Source organism: Caretta caretta, chromosome 11, assembly GCF_965140235.1.
Source record: "Caretta caretta isolate rCarCar2 chromosome 11, rCarCar1.hap1, whole genome shotgun sequence".
Lineage (NCBI taxonomy): Eukaryota > Metazoa > Chordata > Testudines > Cheloniidae > Caretta > Caretta caretta.
Window position 1 is genome coordinate 1,171,937 of NC_134216.1, and position 17,229 is coordinate 1,189,165.

Sequence of the window (17,229 nt, forward strand, 5' to 3'; positions counted from 1 at the left end):
ACAGACCGAGGCGAGACTCCCCGGGATTAATGCCCCTCACCCAGCATTGGCGGTGACAGCGCTGTTGAAACAGTCGGGTTTTCGTTCACTGGCACATAGCACAGGATGTCCTTCAGTTGGGTCAGGGAAAGGCCGGTCAAAGCATCCTCCCCCTCCCTTCTGGTCAGCCCAGAGCCTGGCCCAGCTGTCGTGAGCGCCAGGTTCACCTCTCTGGCTCTGCCCGACCTTGCTTACTTGATCCTCCAGCAGCCAGCTCTTCTCCCCCTCACCCCTTGCCCGTCCTCCGTTCTCGAGCTGGGGGCTAGTGCTCAGCCTCCCTCCGAGGGCGGGGGGAACCATCCATCACGCTGTCCTGCTGTGACTCGGGCGTGGGGACCAGCCTCAGGGCAGGTACAAACCCCACATTGGCTGTGAGTTCCATACTGAGAGTTCGCCAGCCAGTTAAGTGTGAACGCCTTGGGCATGCTCACTGCCCAAACGGGGCGTGGGATCCATTCTGCTTGGGTACCTCCATCTGTCTGCCTCACCTCTGTGCCAGATGCTCCCTGACACCAAGGATCGCAGCCCTATTCCTGCTACACCCAGTCCCAAAGCACCAGTCACTTATCTCAGGTGCAACTTGTCACGGATTCCCAGGTCGTGCCCACTCTTGGCCCCGTGCGGTTCCTGGGGGGAACCCCTGCCAGTGCAACAGCCCTTCTCAGGGGCCACTCTCTCTCTCGGGGGTTAAGCCCCTCCATCTCCTGGAACCGCACCTCTCTGAGCATTAGCACACCTGTCTCTGCCATGGGCCCTGTCGCTCTGGACCCCTGGGACCTGCACTCCCAGAGGGAATAATCCCCCCCCCCGCCCCGCCCTGGTCTCTAGACCAGAGTGACTCTCAGCCGGCGTAACACAGGAGGGTTTGAGCATCTGAACACAGCACAGGAAACTCTCCGGCCTCCGGCCTGGCCTCCCTCAGCCCAGCACATCCCAGTCTCCCCTGCACCCAGGGGGGTTCTGCCTGCCCCCTCCCTCCAGCCCAGAGCCCCCCTGCTTTGCAGCTGAGATCGCCGGCCCCCGTCCATTGTCTTCTCTCCAGGTAAACAGGGTCGCCTGGGCCCCCTCTCCCTGCTTCTGTGCTCTGGCCCCTCTGGCTGGACCTGGCTGGTCAGATCACCGGGGTCCCCTCTTCTCAGCCCATTGTCCTCCCGCTGGCCAGACCCGGCTGGGACTCCTGAGCTGGGCCTCCCGGTCCCCAGTCGCTGGGGTCTCCGTTCTCCAGGCCATTGGCTGGGGTCCCAAGTTCCCTCGCCGGTCCTGTGTCCCAACAAACTCCCTCTCCCATCCCCCCGTTAAACCCGTAACACCCAGGGAAACTGAGTCCCACCCCCTCTGCATGCAACCCACAGGAAAACCAAGAAAACACTTCGTCACACAACTAAGCTGGGGTCTCTCACCAAAGTCAATGCTTGTAGCCAAGCCTCTAATACGCGATCTACAGATCTATTAAACAGGCAAAGGAAACGTGTTATTTACAAGGTTAAAGCAGGTAACCATAGCTACACCAATGGTTACCATCTTAAGTTTCCAAAGGTAATAGAAACTGCGGTAATAAGCAAGGTCTGTATGACCTTCAGTGCTAACCCCAGCTAAGCGGCTGGGGGTCACTTGCTGATGCCTAGAAACCTTGCCCCCAGGGTCCGAGTGGCCCAGAGATCCGGCTCCTCCTGGGGCGGGGCTTTTATTCCCTTCCTCCCATGTGCTCTGAGCTGGCAACTCAACTGAGGGGAGGAATCCACTTGCACGACTCGTCCCCAGTGGGAGGGAAGAGCAGAGCGACAGGCTTTTGTCCTTTCACATCCCTCAATAGTCCGTCAGGCGTCAAGGGGCCTTCCCTGGTGGCAGGACCTAACACCTGCTGTCGGAGACCGGCCCTTCGCACGAGTTACTGTCTCTCCTGGCTGGTGATTTACACACTCCCAGGCTCACAACACAAATGCTTAACTACCACCGTACCGTATGGGATGCACTTGCGGTAAGTGAGATTGATGCTGGCAGCCACTCGCCGGCAATCCATAAACACGAAGCAGAACGCCCTCCTCAGGCTTCTAATGCCTGTTTTACCAGCACTAATGCACAGGGGAGCCAGGCCGGTTCCAGCCACGGATTTGAACCATGGGGATCTTGCCGTGAGCTGGTACCAGTTCAGCCAGTGTCACGCCGTCTCCCCCTGGGTTTGTGGTCGCTAGATGTCAATGGCCCAGTGACTGGATTTGCCATTGTCTTCTCAGATTCACCATTGATTTGGGGTCAGCTTTGGACAGTCCTTTTCCAGTGACTCAGCCCGGCTCAGACAGCTGGGCGCCATTCACTCCTATGTCTCAGTACAAACAGTCCTCCCCAACCCCGCTCCCCCTGGGTAGCCATGAGAAATATAGGGGAAACTGAGGCACACATCAGGCTCATAAAATATTCCCATTTGTCACAGTTGGGTTTTGCCGTGTGACTTTTCCAGCAGATGTCAGGGTAGTTTAAGTTCCCCATTACTACCAGTCTTACGCAGCTCTTGCATAAAGCTGCGAGTCTGTCACAGATTCCGTGACTTTCCGGGGCCTCCATGACTTCCGCGGCTGCCAAAGTGGCTGACCCCAGGGCCGCCCGAGCAGCAGCAGCCCCTGGGGGTCTCAGGGTGTCAGGGGACAGTCAGCCTCTCCCCCCCCCCCGCCTCTGAGCAGGGGCCAGCTATCAGCCCTTGGGGCTACCCAGCGCAGCAGCACCCCCGTGGCCCCAGGAGCTGCTAAGTTTTAGTCAACGAGTATTTATAGTAAAAGCTATGGACAGGTCACTGGCATGAATTTTTTGCTTATTGCATGAGACCTGTCCATGACTTTGACTAAATCTTAGCCTTAGTCATGCAGCTCCCTCTCCCCTTCCTCCTCTGGGCCCCGGGGTGGGGGCTCTGCCCTGCCCCAGCAGGTGGCTCCTGTCCCTTCCCCCCCCTGGATCCTGACCTCTCTGGCCCAGCGAGGGCAGACACTTGGCTGAGGTGTCCCCTCCCGACCCAGGCCACGATTTCTCTCACCTAGCAGGCATTCCCTACTCCTCCCTGTCGCCTCCATTGAGTCCAGCCTCCTGCCAGCTGGCAGGTGCCTGGCGCTGGGCTGCCTGTTGCTCCGTGGGCAGGATCCCAAAGCGAGCGCTGTCTCCCTCCCGCAGATGCAGCCCTGCAGAGACTGGTGGCGGTGCTGGCCGACTACGGGGTGGGGCTGCAGGACCTGAGTCCCCAGCAGCTCAGCAGCCTCTCCACCCTGCTGCAGCTGCTCCAGCACCCCGGTGAGTGGGGCTGACTTTGGCAGGCGGGAGGATGGGCAGTGGGGCAGGGGGCAGAGAGGTGAGAGATGCCAGCACTACATCTACTGTGGGATGTGCTGCCGGTTCCCCCCAGGAGGGGGGGAGTACGTTGCCCCATCCTCGAATCTGCCTGATTCCTCCCCCCGCGCCCCGGGTGCTTTCTTTGAGCCTGGAGCAGTGCGTGAGCCTTGGTTGTGCCAACACAAAATGTCCTTTTCTCTCCCGGCAGGCGGCTTTGGCCAGGAGGCTCCGGAGGCCAAGCGGGTAAGTCCAGCCGTTCCCTGCCGCACAGGGCAGCATCCCAGCCCCATTCCCAGGGCTGTGCTGAGACTCGAGAGGCCTGTTGCTGGGGGGGGTCTGTCATGGCGATGCTCTGGAACTGCTCCCTACGAAGCCAGGCAGGACTCTGGGGAAGTCTCCTCTCGGGGAGCAGCCTGTCTGCAGGACACACAGCTCCCCCGGCTTCCACCTTCCTGGGTCTGACCTCGGAGCATTCAGCCTCCTCTGCCCCTCCGTGCGCTTCCCACAGCCAGTCCACCCAGGCAGGGTTCTGGGGGGGGCCAGAGGGTCCTGCCCCCCAACTCCGTAGTCAGACGGGACTCTCAGCCAGCCGGGGAAACAGAAGGTTTATTAGCCGACAGGAACATGGTCTAACACAGAGCTTGTAGGTGCAGAGAACAGGACCCCTCAGTCAGGTCCATCTTGGGGGCAGGGAGGCCAGACCACAGGTCTGGGCCTCCCTCTCTTTCCCCAGCCAGCTCCAAACTGAAACTCTCCAGCCCCTCATTTGGTTTGCCTCTGTCCCAGGCCAGGTGGCCACCTGATCTTTGTTCTCCAACCCCTTCAGTCGGCACCTTTGCAGGGGAGGGCCCAGGCCATCAGTGACCAGGAGACAGGGTGTCGGCCATTCTCTGTGCAGACCCCATCACACTGGGCCTCTAGGGCTCTGCCACAATCACACCCCCTGATCCCCCCACCTAGATACTTAAGAAAGGCATAGGGGAAACTGAGGCACCCACAGAGTATTCGGAGAAAACATTAAGAACAGTCCCGCTTCATCACAGGGTCCACAGCCCCCAGTGGTCAGGAAGGGTTCACAGAGTCAGACATCTGAAGGCCAGCAGAGACCGTTGTGGCCACCTAGCCTGAGCCCTGCCCTGAGTTCAGGCCTGTCTGAGCGAGAGCAGGTGGCTTAGAAAAACATCCATCCTGGATTCAGAAACTGCTGGTGATGGACAATCCACCCCAGCCCTTGGTGAGTTGTCCCAGCGATTAATCACCCTCCCTCTAAACACTGGTCTGACTGCCAGTCTGCATGTGTCTAGCTTCAACCTCCAGATGCTGGGTTGTGTTAGACCTTCCGCTGCTAGGCAGACAAGCCAGTGAGCAAATATTTGTTCCCCATGAAGGTACTTACAGACTGGGATCACGTCATCCCTGAAGCTTCTCTTTGTTAAGCTACGTCGATTCTGCTCCATGAGTCTGTTGCTCGAAGGCAGGTTTTCCAGTCCTCTAATCCTTCTCGTGGTTCTTCTCTGCCCCCTCTCCAATTTATCAACATCCTCCTTGAGCTGTGGGCACCAGAACTGGACACACGATTCCAGCAGCAGTCGCACCAGTGCCCAATACAGATGTAAAATCACCTCCCTGCTTCTCCTCGGGATTCCCCTGTTGATGCAGCCCAGGATCGCATTAGCTCTTTTGGCTGCGTTGCTCACACTGGGATCTTGTGTTCAGCTAAGTATCCGCTGTGACTCTAAGTCCTTTTCAGAGTCCCTGTCTGTCCCCCAGGATCGAATCCCCTATCCTGTAAGTACGGCCGACGTTCTTTTCCTAGATATCTGACTTCACCTTTGGCCTTATTAAAATGTGTATTGTTGTCTTGAGCCCAGTTTACGAAGTGATCAGATCACTCTGTATCAATGACCCGTCCTCTTTGTTATTTCCCACTTCCCCCAATTTCTGTGTCTGCTGCAAACTTTATTAGAGATGGATTTTATGTTTTCTTCCAGGTCAATGATAAAAACCTTAAATAGCGCAGGGCCAAGAACTGATCCCTGCAGGACTCCTCTGGAAACCCACCCGTTTAGTGACTATTCTCTATTTACAGTTATATTTTGAGACCAATAAGCTAGTTATTAATCATTGAATGTGTGGTCATCTTAACTTTATATCCTTATCGTTTCTTAATCAAAATGTCCTGCGGCACCGAGTCAGAAGTCTAAGTAGATTACATCCATGGTATTACCTTTCCAACCACACTTGTAATACCATCCAAAAAAGATATCAAGTTAGTTTGACAGGATCTATTTTCCATAAAGCTCTGCTGATTTGCATTAATTACATTGTTACCTTCCTTCAATTCTTTATTAATCAAATCCCATTATCAGCTGTTCCTCCATTATTTTTCCTGGGATTAATGTTGGACTGACATGCTGTCACGGAGTCCCAGGGCGATGCTCTGGAACTGCTCCCCATGAAGCCAGGCAGGACTCTGGGGAAGTCTCCTCTCTGGGAGCAGCCTGTCTGCAGGACACACAGCTCACCCGGCTTCCACCTTCCTGGGTCTGACCTCGGAGCATTTCAGCATCTTCTGCCCCTCCCTGCGCTTCCCACAGCGAGTCCGCCCAGGCGGGGTCCTGGGGGGGCCAGAGGGTCCTGCCCCCCAACTCCGCAGTCAGACGGGACTCTCAGCCAGCCAGTAAAACAGAAGGTTTATTCGATAACAGGAACATGGTCTAAAACAGAGCTTGTAGGTGCAGAGAACAGGACCCCTCAGCTGGGTCCATTTTGGGGGGCAGTGAGCCAGACAACCACGTCTGCCCTTCACTCCATGTCTCCAGCCAGCCCCAAACTGAAACTCCCTCCAGCCCCTCCTCCTCTGGGCTTTGTCCCTTTCCTGGGCCAGGAGGTCACCGGATTCCTTTGTTTTCCAACCCTTTAGCTCTCACCTTGCAGGGGGGATGGGCCCAGACCATCAGTTGCCAGGAAACAGGGTGTCGGCCATTCTCTGTGTCCAGACCCCTGCACACACCTTGGCCTCGCTGCAACGATCATACACCCTTATCCCCCCACCTAGATACTTAAGAACTGCATAGGGGAAACTGAGGCACCCCCACACTATTCAGAGGAACCATTAAGAACAGTCCCACTTCGTCACACATGCCTATAATTACCTGGGCCATCCCACTTACCCTTTTTAAATAGAGGCACATTTGCTTTCTTCCAGTCTGCTGGAACTTCGCTGGTGTTCCAAGAGTTATGGAAAAATCAACATTAATGGTTCAGTGAGCTCCTCATCCAGCTCTTTTAAAACTCTTGAAAGCAAACTGTCCAAAGCTGCTGAGTTTAAAAATGTCTGACTTCACTAGCTGCTGTTTAACATCCTCCTGAGTTAGTGTTGGAATGTAAAGTATTTCATCACCATGTGATATGACTACATCATTTTCCCTCCCCCCAAATACAGAACAAAAATGTATTGAACTTCTGCCTCTTCTGCATTATTATTTGACAATTCCACCACTTCCGTTTAGTAATGGACAGATATAATTGTTAGGATTCCTTTGTTTCTAGTATACTTAAACTCTTTATTATCCTTAACTCTGCTGGATGTACATTATTCATGGTAAAAAGAAAAGGAGTACTTGTGGCACCTTAGAGACTAACCAATTTATTTGAGCATGAGCTTTCGTGAGCTACAGCTCACTTCATCGGATGCATACTGTGGAAAATACAGAGGATGTTTTTATACACACAGACCATGAAAAAAATGTGTGTTTATCACTACAAAAGGTTTTCTCTCCCCCCACCCCACTCTCCTGCTGATAACTTATCACAAGGTGATCTAATGTGCATACACATTGTAAGGAGAGTGATCACCTTAGACAAGCTATTACCAGCAGGAGAGTGGGGTGGGGGGAGAGAGAACCTTTTGTAGTGATAAACACACATTTTTTTTCATGGTCTGTGTGTATAAAAACATCTTCTGTATTTTCCACAGTATGCATCCGATGAAGTGAGCTGTAGCTCACGAAAGTTTATGCTCTAATAAATTGGTTAGTCTCTAAGGTGCCACAAGTCCTCCTTTTCTTTTTGCGAATACAGACTAACACGGCTGTTACTCTGAAACCTCTCATTATTCATGGTGTCCTTTTGCTTCCCTTATTCATTTTCTACAGTGCCGAGCTTCTGATTTATAGTTCATTACTGTCAACTTCTCTTTTCTTCCCTGTTTTATATTTTTAATAGTTGCCTTCACTTCCACTGTAAGCCAAGTTGGTGGTTTTTTAACCAGTGCAGTCGTCTTTCTTGAATTGTAGCTTTTTGAGCATCTCGTAAAACATTCTTAAACCATTCACAATTATCATTCACACTGTTCTGTTTGAACTCTTTCTCCCAGCTGATTTGGCTCATAATTGTTTTGAGCTTTATGAAATTGTCCCTTGTTAAACCGCTGGGTATCTATGTTTTACCGGTTCAGACTTTATTCTGTTGGCACGTAACAAATGTGATCAAGTCCTAACTTGTACCTAAGCTGCAACTAATTTTTATATCTTTGATCATTCCTCTTTGCCCCTCAGGGTGAGGTCTAATGCAGAATTCCCCCATGTTGGATTCAGCACTGGCTTGAGTTAGGAAATTCTATAATGTTTAGAAGTTCTGAGGATATTTTAGTCCTGGCAGCACGAGACAACCAGTGTGTGTCCTTCAGACTGAAGTTCCCCCATAAGCATGTGGCTCTCTTCCCTAACTGGGTACCTGAGAAGCCAGTCACCCTGTTCCCTAGTGGGATCTGGGGCTCTGCAGCAGACACCAACCAACACCCCATCTTGTGCTTTCTCTCTTAGGCTATTGAGCTATAAGCATTTGATGTCGGAAAGAGGTCATGCTATTTTTGACAGTGCCACTCCCCCTCACCTTTGGGCCACTTGATCCTTCCTCAGTCGGTTGTAACCATTGTTTTTTGCCATGCCAGTCACCCAAATCTTCCCGCCAGTCAAAACAACTGGATCAAATTTATGCTCACAAATGAGCAATTTCAGTTCCTCTGGTTTGTTCGCCAGGCTCCTACCCTTGGTGTCCAGGCAGTTAAAGAATTTCTGCTCTTCATGTCCTCTGGTGTCTTGGCAAGGATGTTCTCAGCATCACAACTCTGTTCTCGTTTCCTCCCCGTTGTCATCTTCCCCTTGTTAGTTTAATCCCTTCTTGACTACTCTAGCCAGCCTGTCCCCAAAGAGATTGGCCCTCTTTCTGCGGAGCTGGAGGCTAGCCAAACTCTGCAACCCTGTCTCCTAGCACCTAGCCAGCAGTTCACCCCCAGAATCTTCTATTCTGTCCTACTTTGCTTGTAGGACAGGCAGGATCTCCAAGAAGATCGCTTGGATGTTCTTCAGGGAACTGGAAGGGCCTGTGTAATCTGTGTGAGATCCCACCGAGCTCTGTCATGAGAGCGGACCGTCCCCGTTGACTGCAGAAACCTGTCAGATCTTAGCGACATCTCGCAGCCTGGTTCCGGGAAGGCAGCACATCGTCCTGTGGTCCTCCTGGCCCTTGTAGATCTTCCTAGTATAGAATCCCTGACTAGGATCGTCCATCTTCCTCGGACAGTTGGAGAGCTTTTTGTGGGCAAGCTTAATTTTCTTCCCGGTTGGGCCAAGCAGCCTTCCACAGGTGTGTCCTGTACCGCCCTCCATTCCCTTGGACCAGCTGGCTCTTCAGAGGGGTCTTCACAGTCCAGTGCCCCAGGGGCTGGGCCTCCGGGCCCCAGGGTGCAAACAGAAAGGGTTTGCTGAGAGCAAACTAGCCCGAGTGTGCGCTCTCCATCTGCAAATATTTATTGGCAGCCCTGTTACGGGGAGCGGCAGGCTGAGATTCGAGGGCGACAGCAAAACTCCAGGGTGAGTCTTGCACAGCATCTCCTGCCACCTGTCCCAGCCGGAGCTGTCTGCCTCCTCTGAGAGGTCTTGCCAAGGTCACGAGGAGACTGGGATTCTGGCCAAGGGCTGGGTGAGGGGAGGTCACTGGAGCTGTGAGGCCCCATTTCCCCAGGTGGGGCAGACTCTGCCATGAGCCAGGCCCGGCTGCCCCGTGGGTAACGTGCCGCCCTCTGCCCCAGGTGACGGAAGGGGAAATGCAGCACGGAGAGGAGCCGGAGCCGCCCCCCTCCACGGTGCCTCCCCCTGAGAATCCAGCCAGCGCCTCCTCCTGGACGGAGGGGCCGAGATGGGAGGAGGCGGCTGGCCCGTCGTGGGGCAGTGCCAGGCCTCCGGCGGTGTCCCAGGCTGAACCGCAGGCCCCGGGGCAGGCTGCGCCCAGGGACCCCGCCACGGGCGACGTGCTCCGTCTCCACAAGCCAGTCCCAGTGGAGAAGAAGAGCTCCACGGAGCCGAGGGGCCATGGCGGGAAGGGGGAGCCGCTGGAGCCCCGGCCTGCCGAGGAGTACGGCTACATCGTCACCGACCAGAAGTGAGAGCTGCGGATGGGGGCTGGGCTGGGGGGGTGAAAGGGCCAGAGCATGTGGCTTCCTGGCTTGCGTGGCTGCCCTGCCTGTTGCCGTGGGGGGGGGCCAGCGTTCCCGGCTCTGGCCCCCGCCCCGGTGGCCGATCTGTGGACGATTCTCCGGGGTGCCTGCAGGCAGGACCTTGTTCCTCAGGCAGGGGGTGGCACCTGGTTCTGACTGCCAGGGTTCTGGCCGTGGCCCCTTGTCCTGCCCCCCGGGGGGGCTCTGCAGGGTGCGATGCGTATGGGGAGCTTGTTCCTCGTGCGGCGATAACGCCTGGTTCTGACTGGTGGGAGCAGCCCAAGGGCCGTGCGACATGCGGGCCGGCAGCCCCTGCACACGATGGCCACACATGCAAGCTGGGTAAATGCTCCTAACCCCCAGTTCACACGTCCATGCACCAGACTCCTCCCCTCCCCCTGGAGATGGAGAAAGCACCCCCGCCCGCCTGGCATGCCCGCCTAGCTGCCCCCTGACCCATCTCCACGCCCCTTCCTTCCAGCTCCTCTGCACGGTGGGGGCCTGGAAGGGCTGGGACCCCCCGTTGCTGGCTTGCTCAGACACCCAGCCAGCCACCCTCAGGGCCCTTGACCCGCCTCGGGTGCTGGGGGAGGTTGTGAGCGCGGCGTCTCCTTGGGGCTCCCAGCCCGTCTGTGAGCTGTGCCCATCTCTGCTCCCCTCCAGACCCCTGGGCCTCGCTGCCGGCGTCCGGCTGCTGGAGATCCTGGCCGAGCACGTCCACCTGTCCACGGCCAGCTTCATCAACATCAGGTGGGGCCAGGGGCTGCCCCAGAGGGGGCGTCAGCAGAGTGTCCAGTGCGGGGGGGAGGCAGAGCAATACATCCTGGGAAGGGTGTGGCATCCCTGGAGGGGGTGGGGTGATAGGGGCACCGTGGGGGATGGGCTGGCTTGGGGTGAGTGCAGTGGGGGGCAGCGTGGGGCCAAGGGGTTGAGGTCTCACCCCAGTTCATCTGCAGTTGCTGGCCCCTCTTTGCAACACGTCAGCAGCTGCCCTGCCCCCAAACTCCGTGGCTCGGTTAGGCCAGGCACAGGGATCCGGGGTGAGGTCTGGGTGGGGGGCATGGCCCCCTTGGCTGGGGTCTGGCCCCTCCCTGGCTCGTGACACCCAGGCCTCTCTGCTCCCTGCAGCGTCGTGGGCCCTGCTCTCACCTTCCGGATCCGGCAGAACCACCAGAACCTGTCGCTGGCAGATGTGACCAATCAGGCCGGTGAGTGGGGTGCGGCTGGGGGCTCTGGGGGCTAGGCCTGCACCACCTGGGTGAGGGGCGGCTGTGTGGGGCACAGGCCAGGGCCCCAGTGCATGGAGTGGGGGGCTCAGGTGGGCGGGGCTGGCCCCGAGGCGAGTGATTCACTGATCCCTTCGCCCACGGCCCCCCCAGGTGTGAGGGCCTGCTGTGATCTGCGCCCCACGCTGCAGGGCAGGCAGCGGGGGGTGGGCCTGCGCCCAGATGGGAGCTGGGAAGCAGGGTGATGCCCCCATGATCCGGGGCAGGCCCTCGGCGATTCACCCCACTTGCGTCTGCTGGACCCGTGAGCTCCCCCCGACCTCTCCGCTCTCTGCAGCGATGGTGAAGTCGGAGCTGGAGGCCGAGCTGGGGCTGAAGATTGTGCAGACGGGCATGGGGCAGGTAAGGCAGCGACCCTGCCGGAGACGCACGACGGGCTCCCCCCTTGTCCTGGGTCGGGCTCCCCACTGAACAGCTGAGTGACTGGGGGCATGGCCATGTCCCAGTACCAGCGTCCTGGGGGTTGGGATCTTGGGCGGGGAGGGGTAAGGCTGAGTCTTGGTGCAGCAGGGCGTGGGGCTGTGTGACGAAGCGGGACTGTTCTTAATGTTTCCTCTGAATACTGTGGGGGTGCCTCAGTTTCCCCTAGGCAGTTCTTAAGTATCCAGGCGGGGGGATCGGGGGGGGTGATTGTGGCAGAGCCCTAGAGGGCCAGTGTGATGGGATGAGTTCTCAGGCTCCTGTCCTGGGGCCAGAGATTTGGAGCAATGGCCAGAATATCCTCAAATGAGGCACGGGGGGGGGCTGCCATGGCAAAGGGGGTGGCCTGGGCAGACTGGCACTTGGGACACACGTCGATGATCCGCACCTACCCCATGGGGCACAGATCAGTTACATTAAAATGAAACTTCCCTGCCATGGCCGGCTGCCTGCATGCTGCCAGGTGTCACTGAGGCAGAACCCCATCTCTGTCGGGGTTCCCTCCCCCTGGGTGTGGGCTTTGAGCCCCCGGGGCCATTCCTGCCCCATGGTGTGATACTGCTCTTCTGCCAGGCCTGGTTCTACCTTTGGCTTTTGGACAGTCTGCTCATCCCTGGGACGAGGCAGCCTTGCCCTGTTCCTGTGTTGTCCAGCCCCGGCCCCTCCTGTCCTGCTGGCTCTTCCCCCATTCCCGACCCCTGGTTCCTGGGCCCTGATTCTGTGGGTGGTGCGAATTTGCCCCTGGCCCAGCCTAGCTCTGCCTGCGTCACTGGGGCCAGGCAGGGCTGTGCAGGGATCTCAAGCAGCCTTTGATGTGGACGTTAGTGTCTCAGACCGGGGCTTATTCTGCTTTGGGGCAGGGCTGTTTGCGCCCTGGTTGGGGTCGTGCCAAGGGAGCGATGCCATAGCAGTGGGTCTTGTTTGCGGTTGGGGTTAGTTTCTGACCCCCCTCGTGCCCTCTGGAGGGGTTGGGCCGAGGTGGCGCTCTGCTCTGGGGGCGGTGAACAGGGGGCTGGGAGACTGGCCTGGCTCTGCTCGGTGGCAGTGGGGGGGGTGGCCTGGTCCCTGTGGCAGGGGCCCCGCCTGGTTCTGCACCAGGTGGCAGGGTCTGTATTCCTGCAGGGTGGGGTTTCGCCCTGGTCAGTGTGGTCAGTGGTTGGAGCCAGCCCTGCATCTCGCTCCTGGCCCGGGGCCCCGGGCTGGGGGCTGTGGCCCCGGGGGCTCCTTTGGGATGGAGCCAGCCACCTGCTGAGTGCTCTCTCCGTGCTGCCCTTGCGAGGCCAGGGCCTGGCGCTCAGGGCTGTGTTGTCGTCATGTGGCTCCGGCTGTTTCTGAAGGGCCCTGATTAGCGCCCTGCAGCCTGGGGCTTGCTGTTGTGGAAGAAAACAGACTCCATTCTCAGGCTGGAAGCAACAAAATCAGAGACCGCTTTATCCGAGCAATTGCAAGGGAAGAATACAGTGGGCAGAGAGCATCTCTGCCTCGGTTTCTTCAAAGTACAAGCAATATCTTACAAGCATTTATACGTTTTAGTGGCATGCATTAATTAAAAACATTTGCAGTTTGTTTATGTTATAAGGGCCAGTCTCCTGCCCCTTCCTGTATTTTTTTACTTTTGTTTTTAAAACATTGCTATTTTAGGGCTGGGTCATGCTGACTTTACTCTGCTGTCTTCCCACCCGCTTCTGACGTGAGTCCTGCTTCTACAGGTCCCGATATTAGGCTAAGACTTACCATGTGTCACGGAGTTCCTGGGCGATGCTCTGGAACTGCTCCCCATGAAGTCAGTCAGGACTCTGGGGTAGTCGCCTTTCTGTGAGCAGCCTGTCTTCAGGACACACAGCTCACTCAGCTTCCACCTTCCTGGGTCTGACCTCGGAGCATTCAGCATCCTCTGCCTCTCCGTGCGCTTCCCACAGCGAGTCCGCTCAGGCGGTGCTCCTGGGGAAGCCAGAGGGTCCTGCACCCCAACTTCGCAGTCAGACGGGACTCTCAGCCAGCCAGTAAAACAGAAGGTTTATTAGACGACAGGAACATGGTCTAAAACAGAGCTTGCAGGTGCAGAGAACGGGACCCCTCAGCTGGGTCCATTCTGGGGGGCAGTGAGCCAGACAACCACGTCTGCACTTCACTCCATGTCCCAGCCAGCCCCAAACTGAAAAACCCCTCCAGCCCCTCCTCCTCTGGGCTTTGTTCCTTTCCCGGGCCAGGTGGTCACCTGATTCCTTTGTTCTCCAACCCTTTAGCTCTCACCTTGCAGGGGGGGAAGGGCCCAGGCCATCAGTTGCCAGGAAACAGGGTGTCGGCCATTCTCTGTGTCCAGACTCCTGCACACACATGCCCTCTAGGGCTCTGCAATGATCATACACCCTTACCCCACCCCCTAGATACTTAAGAACTGCCTAGGGGAAACTGAGGCACCCCCACACTATTCAGAGGAAACATTAAGAATAGTCCCACTTCGTCACATCTCTCCCCCCTTCGAGATCGAACTGAGCGGGGTCATTTTAGCCGGTGACCTGGGGAAGTTCGAAGCCACCAACGTTCCCATGGATGCCCCAGCATCTCTCCCATTCCTTGGTAGGAGTTACACCAGGCCCTTCCATTTTCACACCCTCCCTTAGGTCAGGGGTGGTCGATAGCACTCGCAGGCCGCATGTGGGAAGGTTTATGCAGCCCATGCCCTTTGGCCACCCCAAGAATGTCTCCCCATTGACCATCACCTTCTGCTCCCACTGGAGGTCCGAGGGGCCTGGCCCCAGGAAACTCCACACAGACATATAGGTTGGGGTCAGGAGTGGGAGCCTGTCCACATCCCCAACCATCTGGCTGACGGAGTCTAAGGCCTTGGGACCCAGCAAGGGAGCTAGACACCGGGGCTTTTCCGCAGGGTCCCCTTGGTTCAAATCGCCAGCCTGCTCAAAGGCAGTGAGGTGGGCATCCAAACCCCCCCCCTTTACCAGGGGCAGCAATTTAGTCTCGAGGTTCCCTGCGGAACTGGCCCCCCGGGGTCTATCCCCACTCACCCCTGAGGGGTCCCCTAGGCCTCTCCGCTCCCCCACCGCCAGTTCATGCTGCTGCTGCTTCTGCAGCTCTTTCTCGGGCTCTCGCTGTCTCTCACAGTCCTCTTGCTCTCTCAGACTCAGCTCCAATCCCGTCCGTCTCGATCCCCCGATGGGGAACCCGATCGTGAAGACCCTCGTCTGGTCGGGGACAGGAGTCTCGGCGATGCCTGGCTCCCGCTTCAGCTGCTCCCAGATCCTGCTATAGCCCCAGTTGGGGTCAGGAATCTGTTCCTTAGAGCGGTCATCCTCCTCCAGCTGCACGATTAACTCTGCTTTGGTGCACTTTCCAACGCTCAACCCTCTCTTTTTGCACAGGGTTACAATGTCCTTCTTAAGGAGACGGTGACAGGCCATCACTCCGCTCCTCCCAAGTTGTTGTGGACTCACAGGCCCGTGTGTTCTCAGCTCCCCACGGTTTCCAGGGAGAACCCCTAGTGTGCCAGCCCTTCTCGAGGTCACCACCTCTTTGCCAGGGTCGAGCTGCAGACTCCTCCGCCCCTTGGACTGCTTGCTGCAATCCCCAGGGGAACCCTGCTACTGCACAGTCCTTCTCGCTGGTCACACACTCCCAGGGGTTAACCGCCCCCCGAAACCGCTCCTCTCTGAGCCTTCAGCAGGCCTGGTCCTCGGCAATCCCCCTTCGTGTTACTGCTCCCCAGTCACTTACTGCAGGAAGCGCCATCCACGGGGTGCAGTACATCCCACCACTGCCACCAGTTGTCACGGAGTTCCTGGGCGATGCTCTGGAACTGCTCCCCATGAAGTCAGTCAGGACTCTGGGGTAGTCGCCTTTCTGTGAGCAGCCTGTCTTCAGGACACACAGCTCACACAGCTTCCACCTTCCTGGGTCTGACCTCGGAGCATTCAGCATCCTCTGCCTCTCCGTGCGCTTCCCACAGCGAGTCCGCTCAGGCGGTGCTCCTGGGGAAGCCAGAGGGTCCTGCACCCCAACTTCGCAGTCAGACGGGACTCTCAGCCAGCCAGTAAAACAGAAGGTTTATTAGACGACAGGAACATGGTCTAAAACAGAGCTTGCAGGTGCAGAGAACGGGACCCCTCAGCTGGGTCCATTCTGGGGGGCAGTGAGCCAGACAACCACGTCTGCACTTCACTCCATGTCCCAGCCAGCCCCAAACTGAAAAACCCCTCCAGCCCCTCCTCCTCTGGGCTTTGTTCCTTTCCCGGGCCAGGTGGTCACCTGATTCCTTTGTTCTCCAACCCTTTAGCTCTCACCTTGCAGGGGGGGAAGGGCCCAGGCCATCAGTTGCCAGGAAACAGGGTGTCGGCCATTCTCTGTGTCCAGACTCCTGCACACACATGCCCTCTAGGGCTCTGCAATGATCATACACCCTTACCCCACCCCCTAGATACTTAAGAACTGCCTAGGGGAAACTGAGGCACCCCCACACTATTCAGAGGAAACATTAAGAATAGTCCCACTTCGTCACACCATGACAGTTACTCTGTTTCTTACAACCAAGAGGCCTATATTTAAATCCTTTACCCCTGTTTCCACACTGTGAAGTTGGAGTGGGCGCCGGTCCCGCGTGAGCGCCGGTGGGCTCAGGCCAGGTCCACACAGCGGGTGATCCGTCGGAGTGGCCAGGGCACGGTGTTGAGGGACGTGGCTGAGAGGCTCTGTGGGGCCAGCCCTGCTTTACTGCTTTCACCCAGCCACTGATTTGGCTAAAGCATCAGCGAAGCTGGACATGAAGCCACTGGTGGCCTGGGCGCTTGGTCCAGTGGTTAATCGCCTGCCCTGTTAACAGGTTGTAGCTCATTTCCCTTTGGAATTTGTCTGGCTTCAGCTTCCAGCTGTTGGCTTTTGTTCTGCCCGGCTCCACTAGATTAACGAATCCGTTAGCACCTGCTGCTTCCTTCCCATGAAGGAACCTTCACACTAATACAGACTTTCTCCCTGAGAAACAAACCTGACCAATCCCTGCCTCACAGGTGCTCTGAGAAACAAACCAGAGCCACTACCTGGGTGTGGGGATGCCCAGCAACAAACACGGGGCATCGAACCCAGGGAAAGGAGCTTCTGCCTTCACGGATTTTAAAGACGCTCCTGGCTCAATCTGGGTCCCTGGCACAACCCGTCTGTTACAGCTGCACAGAATGGGTCGCGAACCCCAGAGACCAGAGAGAGGCCAAACAAGAGCAAATGGCTAGAAGCTGAAGCCAGACAACTTCCGGTTAGAAATTAGGCACCCGTTGTTAACAGTGCGGCTGATTAACAAACTCCCATGGGCAGCGGGGGCTTCTCCAGCTCGCCGTGGCTTCACATCCGGCCTGGTGCCTTCCTGGCAGCCGCTTTACCCCAGCCAGGCTATTGGGCTCACTACGGGGTGACTGGGGGGGAATCCTTGGGTCAGGGCTGGCCAGGAGCTCAGGCCAGCTGATCTCGTGGTCCCTGCTGGCTGCTGGGAACAGGATCCAGTCCAACTCCCGGGGATGACACGGCGGTGGCTCACACACCACCGTGCTCTCCCCTGGAGGAGGCTGCAGGACAGCTGGCTGCTGCTCCTGCCCGCCCTGACATGGGTGTAGCTGTTTGGACCTAGAGCGTCCCTGCTTTGTGCAGTGGGGTAGCTGTGCCGCTTGG

At 57.1% G+C, this 17,229-nt stretch overlaps 1 protein-coding gene across 1 annotated transcript in view; it reads left to right on the forward strand.

Moving 5' to 3' along the window:
* The window catches only part of PTPRN (protein tyrosine phosphatase receptor type N), a 50,444-nt gene that overhangs the window by 21,159 nt on the left and 12,056 nt on the right, over positions 1–17,229 (forward strand). The window contains exons 7-12 of the mRNA XM_048868684.2: positions 3,199–3,315; positions 3,563–3,597; positions 9,449–9,798; positions 10,517–10,603; positions 10,982–11,061; positions 11,417–11,481. Of these exons, the coding sequence (XP_048724641.2) occupies positions 3,199–3,315; positions 3,563–3,597; positions 9,449–9,798; positions 10,517–10,603; positions 10,982–11,061; positions 11,417–11,481 (734 nt within the window). The remainder of the gene's footprint in view (positions 1–3,198; positions 3,316–3,562; positions 3,598–9,448; positions 9,799–10,516; positions 10,604–10,981; positions 11,062–11,416; positions 11,482–17,229) is intronic.